Consider the following 20,094-nt stretch of genomic DNA (forward strand, 5'->3'; position numbering starts at 1 on the left):
AATTCTGTGAACTCATCCAACTAATTTTAGATCTCACGTTTGCCTTCTCCACCTTCTTTTCACCTCTAGTACCCCCACGGCATCTTCTAGCACCTGATCTGCTTTACTTTTTGGGTTGTTGGGTCTCCCCGTATTTTATTTACCCCAAACTTATGATTGCGTGTACATATGCTTCATCTAATGCGTGAATGTTTAGGGTATTTAGAGTGAGCCTAGTGAATGGAGAGGGAACGCACTACATTTTTCGCGAGAAAATAGTGGTCTGGAAATGTTGTCTTAGCCTCGCAATGTGTAAGTTCATTTTGTCTGGGAATCGAGCCACGCGCTATTAATATCAAAGATCTCTGTTCACTTCACTTTGTAATCCGATGGCCTTAAATTCCTATGGCAATTCGTCTCACTAAGTGTGTTGATTTAAAGCCAAGGCCGGTAGTAGTAGAGTAAAAAATGGTAGTTCGAAGAAAAAACTGTTTCCACATGTTGGCTATTGTGTCATTGCATCGTATCATCTTGCATTTCGTAGCATTCCATCAAATTGACTATGTCTCCATTGGATTGCATTCAGTTTGCCTTCATAATTAGTTGGAAAGTTTTGCATTTGCATGATTGTGGAAGTAAAATATGTTAATATGCGTAACATTTTTATGACCGTGTTGTTTGTATGTGGGAATCCTTTGGCATTATGGTTATTTATCACCCCTCACTAAACACCCTAGAGGTGGCTCGCAGGCAGTAGCGGATACAGTAAAAACTCAAGGGAGGGGGGGGGGGGCAAAAGATATCTTGAGCTACCTTTACTTTTGTAGTAATGACACATTATTAAGTCGTATGCAAAGTTTAAGAAAGTTTTTTTTTAATTGATATAAGACAATGCCTTCCTATGGTGTAAAAAAGTGAATTGTGTTTTTGCTATGTTAGGCAATGCGTGCGGCCCCTCAAGGGGGGGGGGGGAGGCACCCCCATATGTATCCGCCACTGCTCGCAGGGTATTATGTGAAAATTATGGGAACAGCATAAGATTGTGTTTCGAGAATCTAGATGGCCTATCAAGATTCTAGTGGGGTCGCAAGAGTCATAAAATTGTCTTTCGTCATTTTATTCTCTGCTGCAATTATTGAAGCATCAAAATTTTATGGGGATCGGGTTGGTGTGGTGGCGAGTTGTGGTTGGCTTCCCACATCGTAGGATCGGTTCAAATCCCGACGGTGTCAGAGACTTTTCAGATACTACCCGATCCCTGCTTGAATGTTGTGTGGAGGACATCTCAAGCGCAACACTCCGTCCGTCGGATGGGACGTTAAGCCGTTGTCCCCTTGGCGCCTTTCGTTTAGAGCAGGCTAATGCCGACGCCGGGTTTCTCTCCACCCTTCTTACCTACCCCTCCCTCATGGCGCAGCTGTCGGTCGCCTCCTCCAAATACCATACCATACCAAAATTTTATTGAAGAACTTGTAAAAGAGTTATGGAACATTTGAAATTGAGGGCAAATGACCTAAGCTGTCAGTCGCCTCCTTCAAATAAAATACGAGGAAGCTTTGGTTTTTCACGGTAGCCGAAAGGATTCGTGGATTGTCCGAGAGGAGATTTCTCCGCCGCTGCCTTTAAATCTGTGACCCGTAGCATCGCGTGCGACGCAGCATCCGCGCTAATCTATGCGAGATGATGACGTCAGGAAATTTTCCTTTCCCCACGACTCCCTTTCCCGTTACCATTCGCTCACCCGGCCGACTGTCATGAATGGTGGTGTATGGTTTCATTTCTTGTGTGTGCACTTTTTTTTTATCTGCACTGGATTGCCTCTAGGAGTTTCGAATGGGTTCGCCGAAGCTGCTTTTTTCTCCCAGTTGATGCAGCCTTGCTGCTCACTGAAGCTACGGAGGAGGAAAAATAACTTCTTGAGGCGGTAATCGAATTTACGCGGATACTAGCATCGTGTCAATAATTCTACGCTACTGCTGCTTTCTGGGGCAGTTAATCCATTATGGTAGTTTGGAATAGTTCGGACTTATGTTTTCGACGTTCACGCCATTTGTCGTGTCTTTTAATTCGGGGAATTTCGAACTTCATTGGATTGAAAGAATTCATGCTCATGCATTGTATAGTTTCGGAATGTGCTTATAGAGTAATATACACGTAAGGAGACTATTAAATTCTGACTATAATAGAAATGGGATGATATTTGTTTGTTGTCGTTCCGTTGGGATTGTGTCGTGATTCCTAGGAAGTGCTGATGAAATAAATTCCTTTCGGTTTTTTGTTGTTTAACTTGGATTTCATCATTTTTTTCCTTAATATTCTTTATTTTTCGAATGTCATCAATGTCATATTTGATTATGTGTTTACGTCATTCGCCGTAACTCTATCGTGATATAGTCCGCACACATGTATTAACAGCTCTCGTTTTTTGAAGATACACGTTTAGGAAGTAGAATTTGCCTATTCATCTCGACGATAATCCAAATTATAGAGATTGGAGCATCGTTAATCTTGACGTGTTGGAGTCGTATGGAAGAGTTGATTGTAGATTACGGGTTGATGACATAAATTGAAGATTGCTTTAGATATAGGTTTCATGGTGGTAGAAGTACGGTGTTGTATTCTGAGGAATCACTATGTCGGGTGGCAAAGAGCCAACTGCCAATCATGCCAATCATATGAAGTAATAAGAATTATTAGGCGTAGGAAAAAATGTGGTCTTAATCCCAATATAATGCGATTGCTTACTATAAGTGGTTGATTAATTGCGACAAAATAAAGTTTATCCGTCTTTCTTTTTCTATGTAATATTACCAAACTCTTTGTAACCTTAAGGCAAATCCTTTGGTGAGTTTACTTCTTAATTCATTTTCGTTTAATGTTCATCTCTGTTCTTTTTTTGATGGTTTAATTCGTTCCGCGAGATTCTCTCGAGGAGGGAAGCCGTCAACCTGCCGTGCGATTCCAAGGCAGCCGGGCGTGGGACAGGTTGACGCCCAATAAGCTGTCTTTCACGTGTTATCACTTCTCTGTCGCCTTACCCACTGGAGTCACGGTCAGCGGCGTCGACCTTCGCTCCTCTGTGGAATTTCAGGGCTTCAATTGCAAGGCTCAGGAGAGGCCTGCGGTATTGATGGACGGTTTTAGACAACATTACTACGGAAAGTGAAAATAATTTTGAGAACTTCACAATTACTTTTATTGGGACCTCTCGAAACTTTTTCTCCAACTTGATAATATGTACTAGGTGTCGCTATCGGAATTGTCGTTATAAATTCAGTGTGATTTCACCAAGTTTCCCCCGATTCCCTCTAACACAGTTTTCGGCACCTTCACCCCACTTCGTAGGTACCTACTCCTATTCTTTCTCTTCATTTGCTGATAAGTTAGCAGTGGCCTACGTAACCTTGGATGTGTGCTCCATAATTACATTTCATGAGCTCCCTGTCATTGAATTTATAAATCTGATCCTATCCCCCGATTCCCTCTGACACAGTTTTCGGCATCTTCACCCCACTTCGTAGGTAGGTACTCTGAGGCCCTCTTTCACCTGTGTTGTTCCTTTAAAATGCTTCCTGACCTCAAATTTACATATCGAACGCCTCCAGTCTTTCGTCTTTCCGGTATTCTGTGAGTCAGCCCCAAGTTTCTTATAGTTTCCTTCCTTCGAGGATTTTTATGCGGGTTTACCTAGGCTTCACGAGGGATTTTGACCCGCGACCCAACGCTCGTGGTCCAATATCGCTCGATGAAGTAACTCTACCGATATGTTGTATCTATCGATGTAGTAGTTCCATCATTACCCCATACTGGGCCACCACTCTCCATTACTCGAACAACTTAAGATAAATACTTATGGATCACTTCACCTGGGATTTTAACCCTGGAATCAACCCTCGTGGCCCTATATTGTCTCTCTTAGCCTGTTTTTAAGCAAACTTTTTTCGCTATGTACAAACCCTCGAAACTGTATAGCTTCTATTGTTACTTCTTCCCTTTTATATTACCATGTTATTTTCGCTATAATGTATCCGGCTATATTTTCATCTAATAAATTTTTATTTTACTATTATCCGCTCTATTGCATTGTATAACCCCATAATGATCTTACTAGACAATTTCATGAACAACAAATCATAATATAATAATAATATATGCTTGATGTAGTAGGTATGTCGATGTGTTATCTCGATCGATCTAATAGTTCTATCAGAAGGTCGACTGTTCCACCCGTTTCGGCTACTTCGGCTAATTTCATGGGACTAATGCTAATGTATCACTTCAACTGTGATTCGAATCCGAGATCCGACACAATATCGCTCGATCTAGTCGGCAAGTCGATCTATTGTCTCGATGAATGTAGTATAGCTCTATCATAAGGTCGACTACTCCACCCATTAGGATACCACGCTCACGAATAACCTGGGATAAATGCTAATGGATAACTTCACCTGTTATTTGAACCCGAGATCCAACGCAGTATCGCTCGATCTGTTAGATCTATCGATGTAGTAGCCCCATTAGAAGGCCAACTTCTCCACCACGCTGCCTATTACTGGAATATGAATGGGTGAATAATTTATTTTTGGCCCACCCTTTTAATTGAGGCCCCTTCGAATCAAATGAGGCCCCACGCACCTCTCCCCTGGGCCCCTCCTCACTTCCCCTCTGCCGGCCGCGATTTGCGCTCCTCCGCCCGGTCCCGTTAGTTCGTGGGCTGGTCACTCGGGGACGCGCCGTAATACGAACGGATCTCCAACACATCCTCTCTCTCTTTCCCCCCTCTCCATCCCCTCTCTAATATCCCTCCACCCCCAACCCCTCCTACTCTCATAACGTCGAAAGATTCGTTCATCTGGGCGGTGGCGGTCGCGCTCTAACGGTACAGTCTCGCTTCAAACGTGACGGGTGTCCGTCCTTGTGCATAATGGGTATTTATCGGAGATATTTAGTTACCTTGGAACTGGTAACGATGGCAGTTTGGGTAAATTTTTCTCATGTATCTTTGCCGTTTACAATAATTCCATTATTATATTTCGTCACGTGAGTGTTTCCTCAAGTAATTGGTACTTGATATATGCTACATCCATCTAGCTTTGGGAAAAAATAACTTCGCGAGAAAGCGTACCATCACCCGCAATACATATTCTTTTGCTTTGCTTTGTAATTATACTTGTAATGCATTCATTATTTATTAATTTCAAGGATTTTGCCTAAAAAATACCTTTTTAGCAGATTCAGGTGTTTTAAAACTCCATAGGACATTTAAAAAAATGTCTTTGTGACGTGCTTGTGTCTGTAACAGTTTGAAATTGGTACTCTTAAGTTGATTACAACATATGAAGAATAGGTACTAATCCATATTGTGGGTTTAAAAATCTTTTGGTATTTTTAAGTATTATTTCTAGTAACTCGTACGTAATCATAACAGGAATTAAGTTCTTACAGTTGGTTGAAAACTGTGCGTGGTAATGTAACTTATTATAATTGATGAATAGTAATCGTAAATTGGCGCATTTACTATTTCATGGTACTTTACCTATCTCTGGTGATTTAAGTATGTAAATCCTGGGTTAGTTCTTTATGAGGTTCGTGAGTCGGTCGTGGAGGGGAGGTTGAGGACGTGGGAGATTCGTTCGTGGTTGGTAGGGCGACCGGATCCGTTGGCTGGGTCAGTGTCGGCTGGGAGGCTGTATCACGTCTCAGTGCCTCGACGTCCGCGTCGGACGAGGGTCATTGGGGATCACTTTTATGCCAATCTAAGGGTCATTCTGGCCAGAGTCTTCCGCACACATTGGTAATCATCTTTCATAACTACTTCCAACAACTTGGTAAATTCTAAATTACACGATCATTTTTTCCATTTGTGAAGTAAAATCTGATGCTTTTCCGGCGAATATATTCGAAAAAGGCTATTCGGGAGGCCACCCGGCTGGATGCCCGAATAGCATTTATTTCATCCCTTTGGAGGGTCAGCCTCAGTGATGATTTTCCACGATGTCTCGAAGGATGAAATCCCACCCCTTTTTTCATCGCTCGACACGTTCCTTTTTTTCGTCGCTAAAACCATCGCTGGTACCGCCCGTCAGCCAATCAGAACGCGCCGCCGCTAACAGCTATTCAAACGCCACGCTTGGCTGTTAATTGAATACCATACCGTACCTCCCACCATCCATACCTTGTGTGTACTTCGTATCTCATCTAAAAGCTGCCTCTCGTGACCCACCATGCCGAGCACTTCGTCGTTCCTCCTCCTCTCCGTCCACTTTACCTTCTCCATTCCACATCAAAGCCAAAATTAAATAAGAAAAAAGAAGACGGTGTTGTCAATGAGAGAATTGATCAAATTTAGCCCTGATGTGTAGCCATGCGTTCCAATGGTGACGGAAAAAATGACCGTTTCATGCGACCATATTCCGCGATGAATCGAGGGAGGGAAATCCCATCCCTTTTACCTTCCCTGAAACCATCGCTGGCACCGTCCTTCAGCCAATCAGAACGTACGCCCTCTAACATCAATTGTAAGGACACGTTTGACAGTTTTTAAGTACGAAAACTGACGGGGTAAGCGAGGGAAAAAGGGACGGTGTAATTCAGAAAATGATATATCCAGCGATCACTCTTAAGATCCCTGAAAACCTATCGCTTGAGCTAATGTTCTGAGGAGCGGAAAATATGACCGTGGGGTTCAGGCTTAATTGTTGAGGCGTTCCGTGAATTGCTTAATCGGTTTCCTGTCATTTATATTGCTCTTTTGTTTTCTTCCCAATTATTCTGCCTCTATAGTAAACTTTATTATCCGCCCATTAGGAAGGTGGATATGAGAGGATTTTCGACTATTTTGAACGACTGAACACTCAGTGACCAATCCATATGCCTCGTATTCCTTGTCGTGTCTTCCAGTTTCATAATCTGGTGTTTTTCATCGCCCTAAGATGTGCTCACGATCAGCAAAAGCACCCTCAGCCTCTGTTTGGAATACGATTTGCCCATAAATGTGATGTTTTTGTTATGAACTTGGTGTCAGTCTATTCCGTTATTCATCTCGGGAGGTTTATGGGTCTCATCGACGCCACTTTAATCGGTGTTTATTTTCCTCGATTTCACAACCTTCTTTTGCGCACTGTCTTATCTCGCTTCTCCCCTGGCAGCTGAATCTATTCAGGTGGAACAGGGCGCATTAACCTGAATAAACACTAGTGAGTTTGTTTGCCTCTTTCTCTCAATGCTACGCCTACGAAAGAGAGGCTGCTCTTATCGCCCTCTATTGTGCGTCCCGAATGAATGTCCCGTATCTGCGCGTAGTTGCCTCCCGCAACTTCCGACACGTTCAATGCCACAGTGGGGCTGAAGTAAGTTCGTTCGGAGCAGGTCGTAAGCAAGGTCCTTTGCGGGCATCCATTAATTGCGGGAGGTGTTTAGGGGGGGGGTAAGGGGGTCAAGCCGATTCTCACCCAATCTCACGTGGGGGTAAGGGGGTCCTGGCAAGTATCGCGTAATTTTTTGCAGCAAGAAACGGTGTAAAATGTGATTCTTGACTGCGATTTTCGTGATCATACTAGTCTTAACTGCAGTAAATTTTTCTCGGGTTTCGCACCGGGTCAGGTCCTCCATATCTCCTTCCAACGTTTCGTTGAACAACTCGCCCATCGTCATCAGGGATTCGGGAATCCAATGATTGTTGATCAAATCCAAGACCATCCATCACCTCTCCATTTAAGGCAAACATTAATCTAGGGAAGCATAAGTTTGAAGAGGTGAAAGAGTTTTCTTACATGGGAAGCCGAATTACCAACGATGGACGAAGCAAGGAAGAAATAGAATACCGCAGGCGAAGAGGGCTTTCTAGGAAAAGAATTTTCTTACAGCTGAGAATACAAGCATAGAAGTATGGAAACAATTCATCAGATGTTACATATGGAGTACGATTCTAAGACCGAAGAATGATGAGGATAAAATGGATCGACCGTGTATATAACGTGGAGGTGCTAGGAAGGGCGGGAGTAAAGAGAAGTCTTCTAAAAACCTTAACCAGAATATGGGACAACTTAGTTGGCCACATTATGAGACATGATGGCCTAATGAAAACAATCGTAGAAGGACAGTTGGAATGGAAGAAGAGCAAGGGACGGCCCCGAATGAGTTACATAGGACATGTTACTAAGAGTGTAAAAGAGAAGAAATACGTAGCTATGAGAAGGCTAGCGGGTAGGAATGATGATGAACTAATCTTAAATAAAAATAATGAAACATTTTTTTTAAACGAATCCAACGTAATGAAGCGTAGATCAACGTATTGGCAATGAAAATACGCGTTTTCAACAATACAAGAATGAGAGCTCAAGGGGAGCCCTTCGAGGGTACAACAGACAGGGGTCGGGACCCAGCAATCTTGCTGATACGCCCGATCACCCGGGGAGGGGGAGGACAGGAAGGAAAAAGGAAAGAGGCGCCGCCGCGATAGGAGCCCGACGACGCCTCTGGGGTAGGGAAAGGGCTGGAAGGGATGGTACGGGGGAAAACACCTGAGCGCTATAGAAGCGAGAGGGGCCCACTAGCTAGCGAAGCCATTACTGTGCCAGCGATTTTAGAGGATTATCCTATGAGGAAGAATAATCCAACGATCAAATAGCTATAACGCGTTTTAAACAATCTTTCGTGAGAGTAGTGGGTCGTGCCAAATCTCGCGATATCTCACTAAGGGAGGAAATGAGGGGGGGGGGGGCGGCAAAAACCGCCAAAATCACCTCACGTAATTAATGGACGGTCCCTTACTAGATGAGAATTAGGGAGAGTTTCATTAGCATTGGCCTTTCATTAGCATTACTCCTGGGAGGGCAGATTGGATGAGGTGCCCAGACGACTGTTGTAATAGTATTTTGAGGCGGCGACCGGCATCAATCGTCTACGTATGCAGAAAACATATGATTGTAATGAAGGAGAAAGTACTTGAGATTTATTGAGAAAATCTATATCTATTTAATAACTAATTGAAGGGGTCAGGTTAAAAGAGTGCCAACCCATTCCTAGTGTTTTGAGGTATTCACATTTTAAGGTTCGGTTAAATCCATAAACCTTTGTCATTATTCAACGACAAATTTTAACACATTAATATTACGTCTACATAAACGTAAAAGTTTAATCCTAGCTAAGCTAAACTAATAATTAACATTTCCATATAGCCTCGACTGCCAAATATGAGGTCGCGGGTTCGAGTCCCGCCTGGGTAAGTTTCACTTATCCAGGGCATGGTTTACGTGTACGTTTCTTTGTTGAATTTGTTGAATACCCCGATTTAAAATGGCCTATGAGAGCTGTATTCGGAGGTTTGGGAATAAAATAAAGTAAAAAATAAATGAATAAAAATATTTGGGGTACTTATTTAAAAAAAATGGAGCACCCTAATGAATTACAAGTCTTAAATTTTGGAGCAATATTTAGTCCTCGAAATTTCTGACGGGTTTATATTGCTAGTGTATGTATGTTACGAAATGCATACTCATCCGAAAAAAAACCTTTCAGTTCTGCACCGCTGTCTTTCTAGCAATGGATTAGTTGGAGTCCAACATAGTGTGCTCTATCTGGAGACAGGCCAAACCTTACCTGCCGAGTGAGTGGGATTCATGGAGCATGGCTCGAGTTCAGCCACCTCTGCTAGGGGTTTTCTGTCGCACTATTCGCCGTACTTAATCGTGCTTTAAACGCGGCTGCCAACACTTTCCGTAATCGACATTGGGCTTTATTGCAAGATTTTCTTATTTTGATCCGCCAAAATCGAACTTTTGAAGGCAGATATTTCATTTATATGAAAGTAATCATCCGTATAGGAAAATTCGGCTAGAGACGAGAAAGCTCAGTTTCCTTGGAAAGATATGTTAAAAGGAAATTTTCTCAGAATTGGTTGAAGGTTTCCCGTGAATTACCGTCTTCTTCCTCTTAAATATTGCTCAACCAAGTATTTCCCTTTCTAAGGGAAGATGTCCTATGGGTATCTTTCTTAGAACTTTAGTATATTTCCTACTAAAAGTATTTTTGTGACTTAGGAAACACTACCATTTGTTTTCCTTGTCTAAGCGAGTACGCGTTGAAATTTTCAACAGAGCGCGAGTGACCTTTGTTAATCGCCTCCTCACAGCACCGAACCGTACCGATTTTATATTAGGGCTAACAATCACGTTTTCTTTTTTATTAATTTATATTTTGGCCCAAGCATTTTTCCTTTAGTTCCAAAAAAAACATAGTGACTTTCAATTATATCTTTGCATCTGAGTGGCTACGAGCAAGATGGAAAGGAAACCATTTTATATGATAATCCGCCCGCATTTTCCCGTTTGTGTCAATTTGGCCTTATTTTTTTGTGTTGATTGATAAGGTAACCTCGAGTTCGCTAAGTAGGTGCTATATTTCTTAGCGTACGTAACTGTCACTTTCGATATCGAAATCCCGGCATGTTTTCCAGGAATCGTGATAGAAATTAGGGCTCGTGACCTCCTTTTAATGGAACCTAATTCTGTAATGCAACGTGAAGTGCTGCCAACAATATCAGTGCATCGCTCTCTGTTGCTTAGCAACGTGGGAAGGTGAATAAATAGCGCCGTTTTCCCCTAGCGTACGGTAACGAAACATTGGAAAGTTTCAGGTTAGCGCTGCTTTAATATGCTATCTCCTTTAAAGAAGATCTATTGCGTTTCAAAATATTATCGTTCAACGTTCAAATTAGAGCTGCTACCTCTGATTGAGATTATCGGCAGCTGTGGTTATTTATTTTCAAGTGTTGTTGGGGGTTAATATTAATAATCCGTTTTTTTTGCTACATGTAACGATCGTTACAATTTAAATTATTCAACTTACTACGCAGAGAGTGGAAGATGTTTTACTGAGTGTTAACCTGAGGATTTTACCTAATTTTATATCTTTATATTTTCCTATAGATTGTCATGTGCTAACACACACTTGGTGAAACATATTTTTGTTATACCTTAATTTTCCTTCTCAAGTTGATTTTTCACGAATATTCTGTTAATGCTGTGATTTTGGATTTTTCTATCATTGCATATAGTACAGTAGTATATACAGTAAGACACAGTTTAGTATATTCAGTGAAGTGAATTGAATGGGATAAATGCTATCGAATGTTTGAGCACAATTTCATGATCATTTAGTCTCATTTTCTCGTTGCAAAATACCTCCAGAAAAAAACATTCATTCACGTCATTAATATCTCTGATGGAAGAGATTTTCTCCACGGTAAAAAGTGCACCAGATTAGGAGAGAGAATATGATATTCCCCAATAAAATTTAGTTTGTAAATTTTAGTGGATAATAGATTTTTTAAATTGAAATTTCGGAATAGGAATTTCATTTTATTTAGAAATAATTTTTTCCTATCGGAGCCGAGTTTGTTTTTAAGTATCACTTCTCCTATTATAGATTATTTGCTTGTTTCTAATGTGAAGTCTGTTTCTTATTTCAATATTTATCTTCGTTTTTTGATCGTTTTTTGCCTGGTTATACTTAGCTTTTTGATAACTTTAAGCTATTTCGATCCAAACATTGGTAAATGGGTCAATGACCGTTCGATTGGGAACTGTTTTTGGAAGATTGTTGGAAATTGTTATCGTTAAGTCATCCCTTTATTCAACTTGTCCCCCTTTAAGTTTGTGCTATCTAGCAAAAGAGCACGCAGCTTCAGTTAAAGTGTAAATCATGAATTTTTATGCGTGGGTATAAGGTAAATATTCTTCCATACCCTTTCATGTGGTGTTTCTTGAGAAATTGAGATTGTGCAAACAGCGCATGTTAGTTTTCAATCCTTTTGCATGTTAGTTTTCAATCCTTTTTTTGTACATGCATCTTCCTTACCATGACGACGGAGTTGAACTCGGTGCATTGAGCAAAAGGCTTGTTCCTAGTGCTTACTCCTCGCTATTCGTCCCGCTTGTCTCGAAGGAATTCTCGCACGCCTTTCAACGGAAATATGCTCGAAATGTAGAAGTCGACGGTGGCGCCATGCACTCAGCGAACGGCCTAAACTTGCGCTCAGCATGTTTTTTGTAGGTTTCTGCCTCTGTTGCCACGAATGTCGTATGTTTCGGTTCTACCGTTAAAATTTACTCATTTCATTATTGCTTAAGGTGTTTGATGATTATCGAATCAACATTTCATCGGCTCATTCATTCTCATTGTTGATATTAAAAAGAAAAATATGAATATGCCGTCAACATGTAACACTAGAAACGAGCATGTAAATAAGTATTGTTGCCATTGTTGTAGCAACAGATACGAGATACAGAAGTTCTTGTGCGTGTGGAGCAGCTGTTTTTCTTTCATTTCATTTCAGCACTCATGATTCATACTTATGGATAGGTCTTGTAGAATTCAATGGTATTCTTGTAGTATTCAATAAATTTTACCGTCGAAGAAGTCATATTTATTGCATTTGGAGAGTAACTTTAATTTCTTGAAATTTAAAATGCATTGGCGTTTTCACTAAAGTGAAAAATGTACCCCAGAAAGTATTTTCGTTGCTTAAGCGAATAAGTACCTACCCGACTTTACTATAACATAAATATACGTAATATCATCTTCCCTATATCTCTCTAACGTGTAGAATACTATTTGTGAATCTTATTTAATGTATATATTAACGTGCTAATTACTAATATATTTCACTTACGATCGAAGTATGGGAGACGATAGTAGGAATATTTTTGTTCTCTTAAAGTCGGGTCGGAAATCCTTCGCAGGAAAAACGCAAATACTTTATGGGATGTTCATTTTGTTCCTCCTGTGGAAACGCAAAAAATTTAAATTGAGAAATTGAATTTACTCTACATTTACCATTAATATGATCTCGTAAACGGTAAACGAATAGAAAACAAATCCCATGAATTTGTATGAGTCGTATTTTTAAATTTTTTGTCTATTTTGTTATCTTTTTAGTACTACAGTTTTAATATTCATGTCTCATTTTCAATATGAAGATTAAGAATTTCTGACTTCTGCGAAATCGAACATTTTTTTTCTTGATCTTCGACATTATAATACCACAATTCAACTTCTTTAAAAATATTGATTATTCTTTAAATTCTTTCTACTTGGATGTACACTTGGGGAACTTATCGAAACCTTGCCACTGTGATCGAGTACTAGAAATCGGTGCGCTAAACACAATCCTACGTTCGACAATTGGTGGTGGCGAGGAATTCGCTAGTTTTAGCGTTGGTTTTCCCCAGCATAACAGCGGGAGACAGGTTCGAACGGTGGGGTGGTCGGGTGGGGGTTGGAGAGAAAGCAAGGGAATCGCTCTAGAGATCTTTTAAAGGTGAATCTCTTTTCATTCATGCATTGGGGCCCCGCGGGTGCTTTGGCTATAAGGTTCGATTTCGAAAGTGTCGCGTGATTCAGTCCGATAAGGAATGGGAAACGTGGCAGAAAAGTGTGAAGGAGCCGTTCAGGGAGAATCCTAGCGGATACAGCATTAATGACGTATTTAAAATCTGCTCCATGATATTTCATGGTGAAGGAAGTAAGCTCTTTTTCATGATTAAAAAAATTGGAAATTATTCTTTTTAATAATATACCCACGTGGTGTGTTAGGAAATTGACGCGTAGTTTAGTTTTTTTAAATTATTTGTTCGTTTACAGTAATTTTATAGTCTTCAAAAGAGTCCCCTTGAATGGTAATGGCTGGAAAAATAGAAATTAAGTAAGCTGAATGAAGTCCTGATGTTTATTCATTTTTTGTCGGCGCATTAAATTCAGAGAAGTGTTGTGATGGAGTATGACATTGATAGTGTTCGAATTTTCTATTTTATTTGAATACTTGTTAATTACTTCAAAGAGTTATTAATCCCTGGAAGTACTAATTTTTATCTTTTGTGTTTTTTTTCCAGAATAAGACGAGCCAGCAGCCCAAGATACAGTTCCTAGGGAACGAAGGAGTAAGTACAAAACAATATTTTGCTTTCCTCTTCCCACTGACTGATTTTAAGAGTGACTTCGTTTGAGAATTAGGCCATCCTTGTTTTTTTTATCCTTTTATGAAGTGATAGTTGTAATAACAAAGTCTATGTGGACTGCTTCAATGAAATTTATGCAAAAACTAAATATTTAGGTGCGCTTTAGGTAACATTTTAGGAGAGCCTATTTTTATGGTATCATCAATTTGAATCTCTAACCTAACATTGTTGCCATAGGCGCCGACTCCATGGGGCCTGAGGGGGCTCGAGCCCCCTCAATAATTCGTTTGGGGGAGCGGAATAATATGTACCAGCGATACGTGTTTTTTTTTATGTAAATTTTTTTTACCGCTTTTCATTGGTAAATAAACATTTTTAACTTTTTTTAAATGAAGCAAGATTGTATGCTCTTTTTCATCAGAAAGTACATAAAATATTCCACTTTTTTATCTGATATTTTGGCCTCGACAAAGGTGTCAATACACCGTGAACGTGTCATAAGCCATCCATTATGAAGGCATTTTTACACTTTTCCTCTAGAAACTAGTGATCTAATTCGTTTTCATGCCAAGTAATGGTGTATAAATAGTTCCATGTATTTTAATTATCGGGAAAAAGCCTGTCATTATTATTAGCCGCGACTACAGATTAACAGGAAAGTTTCTGCGCAGTTTCTTCGGAGAAGTCATCAAAAGGAGCTTTTTTATCCCTTGAGAAAACATTGGCAAAAGGTCTCCGTGTTATCAAAGGCAGATAGGCGGGGTTTAAATAGTCTTTAAACCTATTTAAAGGTCGGGAGAGAGAGGGCGACAGCGGGCATATTCAGTGATAAAACTCGAGGAATCGAGCTCCAAAATGAAAGCCTGTGAACAAACAAAAAAATGAGGGATCCCTATTGGTGGTGATGTTATATTCTCATATCGCTTTTTTTCGTACTAGAAAGCCTCGAATTAGATAGTTACCGTAACCTCTAATCCTTTTCTGTGAAGTTAAGGATGCTATTTGCTGGGTTCCCAATCAACCGTGAAAACCTTAAAACCGTGAATAAGCCGTGAATTTTGTATATCGTGAAAAAAACATGGAAAAGCCGTGAATTTCGTTATAAAACCTTAAAATCTATCAGACTTGATTTTATAAGTACGATTGACAGATTAAAAATAAAAATCGATACGTAGATCATGTTTCAAGTTCAGTCACGCGCAGACACTGTCCTCGTATTTATCTGCACACGTATATTTGAAGCGCAAGTATTGGTCCGTGTGCAATGACGACACATTGACCTTAAGCCTGTGATTGGAAGACAGGTAACCAAAGTGTTCATTAACCCTGGCGATAAATCAGACACTTCTTCACTTCCCTGCCACCCTATTCCCTCAATTTTCCCTTTCACAACCTTTAGCCGGCCCTGAATTTTGCTAACGATAGGTAAAGCCATAAGAGATAGCACAAACTTTATACTTCACGACCCCTTATTATATATATATATATTTTTTTATATCATGAGATGTGGGTCAAATGTAAATATTATTTATTTATTCAAACTTTGCCTACGTTTCGGACATTATATTTGTCCATCCTCAGGGCTTTAAGTCTGATGATGGACAAATATAATGTCCGAAACGTAGGCAAAGTTTGAATAAATAAATAATATTTACATTTGACCCACATCTCATGATATTAAAAAAAATATATATATAAGAGATAGCACTTCTTGCATTCTTAAGGCCGTTTTACACGGAGCACGGAATTGCGCAGGTTAGAGCTTCATTAATTTCTAAAATGGCGTGGAATCGCGCGAATGCATGAACGAAATTAGAACAGGGGCTATTTTGCCGTCTCGCATCCACGTATTCTCGCATGTGTTCTAGCAATTCACCGCTTTACACGACGCAATTTTGATTGTGCCTACGCACGTACGTCAGATTGCGCAATTCCGTGTACCGTGCAAAACGGCCTTTAGAGTATGTCGCGTTTTTTTAATTTTCATTTGATGTGCGGCCGATGATTTTTACGTGATCAATGTTTCTGACTAATACGGCTCATCAACGAACCGTGAATTTGCAGACATTAACACCGTCAAAACCTGGAAAAAAACGTGAATTTTACAATTTAGTGCGAGTGGGAACCCTGTACTTGTCTTGATGTCCTCACGTTTCATGGCAAAGATTGTGGTGATGTTGAAATTTGATGTTTAGTTCGTGAAATGAGAAGATTATCTTTAATCGTATTTACTCGTTCATTGCTTGGCGTAATATTATTATGCAATCATAAGCAACTATTGCACGTATGTCTCTTCCTTTTCCACTGTGATCATAATTTTAACCAAAACCTACATTAATTAAAATTAGTATTCCCGCTATGAATCAACCTCTTCTTAAAAAATGACTCTAATCTGAACTAAAATTCTGCGCATTTAAATATATAAATATATTTGAAGTTGATAAAATCTTTCTTGAGTAGTGCGTGGGAAAATATACATTGTAATTTCAATCGTTCTACGAATTAGTTCGCTGATAAATGTATTAACGGCACGTTGAAATCATTGTTTTTCTTTCTAGATAAAATCTTTGATGACGACGAAAATTAATCGGAATCTTAGATTATCAAAGTTTCTTTAGAAGGAATAATTGAGAAGGTGAAATATATGATCTCATACTGTCAAATTAATTGCCTTAAACTCGTCATCCGTGAAGTTTTCTCTTTTCAATCATAATTTCCGTGGGAGAAAGCGAAAGGATGTGCATTCATTTTATAGGATATATAACCATCTAAAATCGAAGAGATGTAGTGAATTATTACCTGTTGTTGTTTTCAAATTTCCGCGCCAGATATCGGTAATTGGAGAAAATGCCCCGAGAAGAATTAAAAGGAATCGTTTGCCGGGCGCGAATAATTTAGCAATGCTCACTCTCTTCCGGCCTGAGGGTTGTAGCATGTACCTAGAATGGAATTTTTTCTTGATAAAATGAGTTTGTCTTGTAGATGGGTAATGGTTATTGGTGTATAATATTAATCACTTTTACGTAAAAGGTACGAAAATAATCACTCCTTTCAACCTCTTCCCCTTCACATGGTTGCAATGAAATTTCAGCGTTGCATTAAAAATTCACATTTTTATCTTCATTTGCACTGATTCTTTCATTGTATTGACATACCAGTTAGATATTCTCTAATATAGAAACATTAAAAATATTATTGTATTTTTTTATATTAAATTAGAGTTACGTAGCCTCTACAAACTTTTTTGCAAACATTATATGCTGCAAAATTTTTTTGCTTTCATTGTTTGTTGGCTTGATATTTAGAATGAAAAAAAATACAAGTATAATTATACCTCAGCTGAGACCACGAGTTCGGTTCCTAGAAATTTTCGTATTATTTTTCTGATGAGAGTTTGAAATAGTCTGAAGTGTTTGGAATGTACGAGATCAACTTCTCTTTCTTTATCCTCGAGTCTTCCCTTGTAATTCCTTGCCTTCCTCTACTCTGATAGTGTGGGAATTTTCCTTGTGGGAGCTGTAGATAATTATCAGTGATTATCAGCAAGATGTGAATTATCGGCGCCGTAACAGTGTCAGTCAGGACGAGTGCTGCTTTTGCGCAATCAACCACGAGCGACCTCATTTGAGTCATTCCTTCAACGACTATTTTCGTTCCTCGTTTTTTTTTCTTGCGGATGATGAAGCAGTAAGATTCTTTCTTAAAGGGAAGGAGGGTGCTAAATTTTGATCTAGCTCTACCTGGAAAATTTTCGTCGTGATGAATGGTCGTATTCTACATGAAAAAGTTAACCATCAGAGGAACTTATTATGCCGTACGAATGCTATTGGAATGTAACTTTTATCAACATTTTTAACGTATCCTTAACGTTTTCGCCCCGTGGAGAAATCAAGTCTCGTCTTGTCTTAAGCTTATTATTTCGCTCGCATGGATTTTGGTGAAAAAATTCAGACTCAGATTTTCGCTCCTCGGTTTTTCTTATTTTCCTTGGAGCCGTGCGTTTTTTTTAGGCAACTAATTTTTTATTAGCTGTATATGATTGGAATATTTATTTCTTCGTAATTAAGGGTCGCTATCTGATTGAAAATAAATGACATCAGTGGAACATCTTTTACGTTTATCCTCAACTGTTACTATAGCTTTTCTTCCCCGCGAGCAAATGAGTTTCACACGCATGAATTTTGGTTAAAAATTTACAGCTCTTTCCACGATTTCTCATTTTCTGCCTTGTAACCGCCACTGGTGTGGATCTCCTCTCGTTATCCCGAACACAATGCCTTTACGACGCCTCATGCAGATTCTCCGCTGGGCTTGTCTTTTTTTGCCGAACCTTGGATGTCTTTGAATGGCATGCTTGAACCTCATGTATTGTCTTGAAACGAGCATAAGTTTCCCTTGGAGTGGAAGGCACGTGTATATACTTGGAGATCTCGAGTCTCGCGTAAAGTTCAAGGTTCGCAAATTTTACTCGCCATATAAATATACGTTTATTTAAGTTCTTAGACATGCTGTCCATTGTGTTCGTTTCGATTGTAAAAGGGAAAGAAAGTTATCAACAGTCTCATTTTAAGTGAATGCATACAGTAAATACTACGTCTAGGCAAGCGAAAGTCTAATATTTTGTTTATTACGTCAGTGACCGTAAGAGAGTTTATAGACTGGAAAGTCTTTTCTGAGTTATGATCTTTGGTCTTATACAAAAAGGCTGGGATGAGTGTATTAGATTTATGCCTAACCTCGTAGTTTTGGGCCTATCAGTACGGGTACTAACTCTAGTCTTTCACTCTTTTGAGTTCATGTTAAATCAATACAATAACTTGCATATTTTTGTTTAGGTGGTCGGAGAGTGTCTGCTGATTTATTTCTGCATCGTATGAATACCGAATTTCAATTCGATAACGCTTTTATGCGGGAGTATTTATTTAATTACATGACATTCAATTCGGTTCGGTGAATATGCCTTTTTTTGGGCAGGTAATATTTTCGCCTTAGTTTAAAGAAATATGCTTGATGAATTTACGTATAATTCATGTCAGTCTTATTTTTCGTGACTGACTATTCTTAACATTGAATTCGGCTCGGTGGACTTGCCTTCTTTTGGGCAAGAACTGTTATTACCCTTAGTTTAAAGGACTAATTTAGATCAATTTACTTATAATCCATGTCATATTTCTTTTTCGTGCCTATGTCGTTCCATGAACCGCATAGTAGTCATTCAGGATAGGGTTTTTGAGCAGGGAAGCGACAATATCATAGCCGTCCCCGGGATAAACCGAATTTGCCAAAACGTTGACTGGTAAAGGTAATCATTACACTGCTTGAATTCTCCATGTATGCCACATATGAGTTCGGCGAACACGGTTTATCTCCTAGTGGCTTTTCATAGCTTAGCCCCTCCCTCTAGGGCTGGACGACCGCCCTCTATATTGGGCGCTTCCTGTTGGAAGATATTCCTACGACACTTCCTGGAAGTCGTATTTGATTGCTGACGGGAGGAACCGGTATTCTGACTGCTTTATTTTTTAACCGTAGGCATGCGAGTTGCTCCATGTCATTTCATTTTTACCACGTGTAGATGTTATTCCGGTGACTAGCGGTGTTTTTTAGTATATATATTATATTTTACTGGCGTCATCCTGTTTGGTTGTTGAGGAGGAATTGATATATTGTTCTTGTTTTACTTTTTTCTTTATTGTTTTTGAAATTTTCATCCATATGTTATTTTATTTATAATTATTTTCTTTTTGTACGAATAAATAAGTTTTTATTTTTGAAGAATACTCTCTTGAATTATTTTTTTACTGTTACCAATAGGCTTAGAGTGGGTTCATCGACCTCTTCATTTCTGCGAGCCTGTAACACTTCCATTCCGTGTGAACTACTGGGCTCTTCTTTTTTTCCTTCACTGGAAGACTGAATACGTTAAGGAATTTCTGAGTACTGTGCTACCTTTAAAAAATCGTACTAATTCGATTCGTTATATTTTATGCTCTGGGGAGCTCTTGTCTGCTAGTTAGAGGTTCCTGGGTTGTAACCCGACTTTGCTTTTCGACATTTCGATCTTCTTTTAACTCTAAATACTCTCGGTGCTGCACTCACGTAATCATATCAATACACCTGGATCAGGGGTGCCATGGTGCCGGACCGCCGTTCCGGC

General features: G+C 39.5%; 1 protein-coding gene across 1 annotated transcript in view; it reads left to right on the forward strand.

Moving 5' to 3' along the window:
• Positions 1–20,094, forward strand: part of LOC124167142 (RNA polymerase II elongation factor Ell) — a 261,334-nt gene that overhangs the window by 144,765 nt on the left and 96,475 nt on the right. Inside the window, exon 2 of the mRNA XM_046544942.1 lies at positions 13,872–13,919. Within this exon, the coding sequence (XP_046400898.1) occupies positions 13,872–13,919 (48 nt within the window). The remainder of the gene's footprint in view (positions 1–13,871; positions 13,920–20,094) is intronic.

The sequence above is a fragment of the Ischnura elegans genome, chromosome 10 (assembly GCF_921293095.1).
Source record: "Ischnura elegans chromosome 10, ioIscEleg1.1, whole genome shotgun sequence".
Taxonomy (NCBI): domain Eukaryota; kingdom Metazoa; phylum Arthropoda; class Insecta; order Odonata; family Coenagrionidae; genus Ischnura; species Ischnura elegans.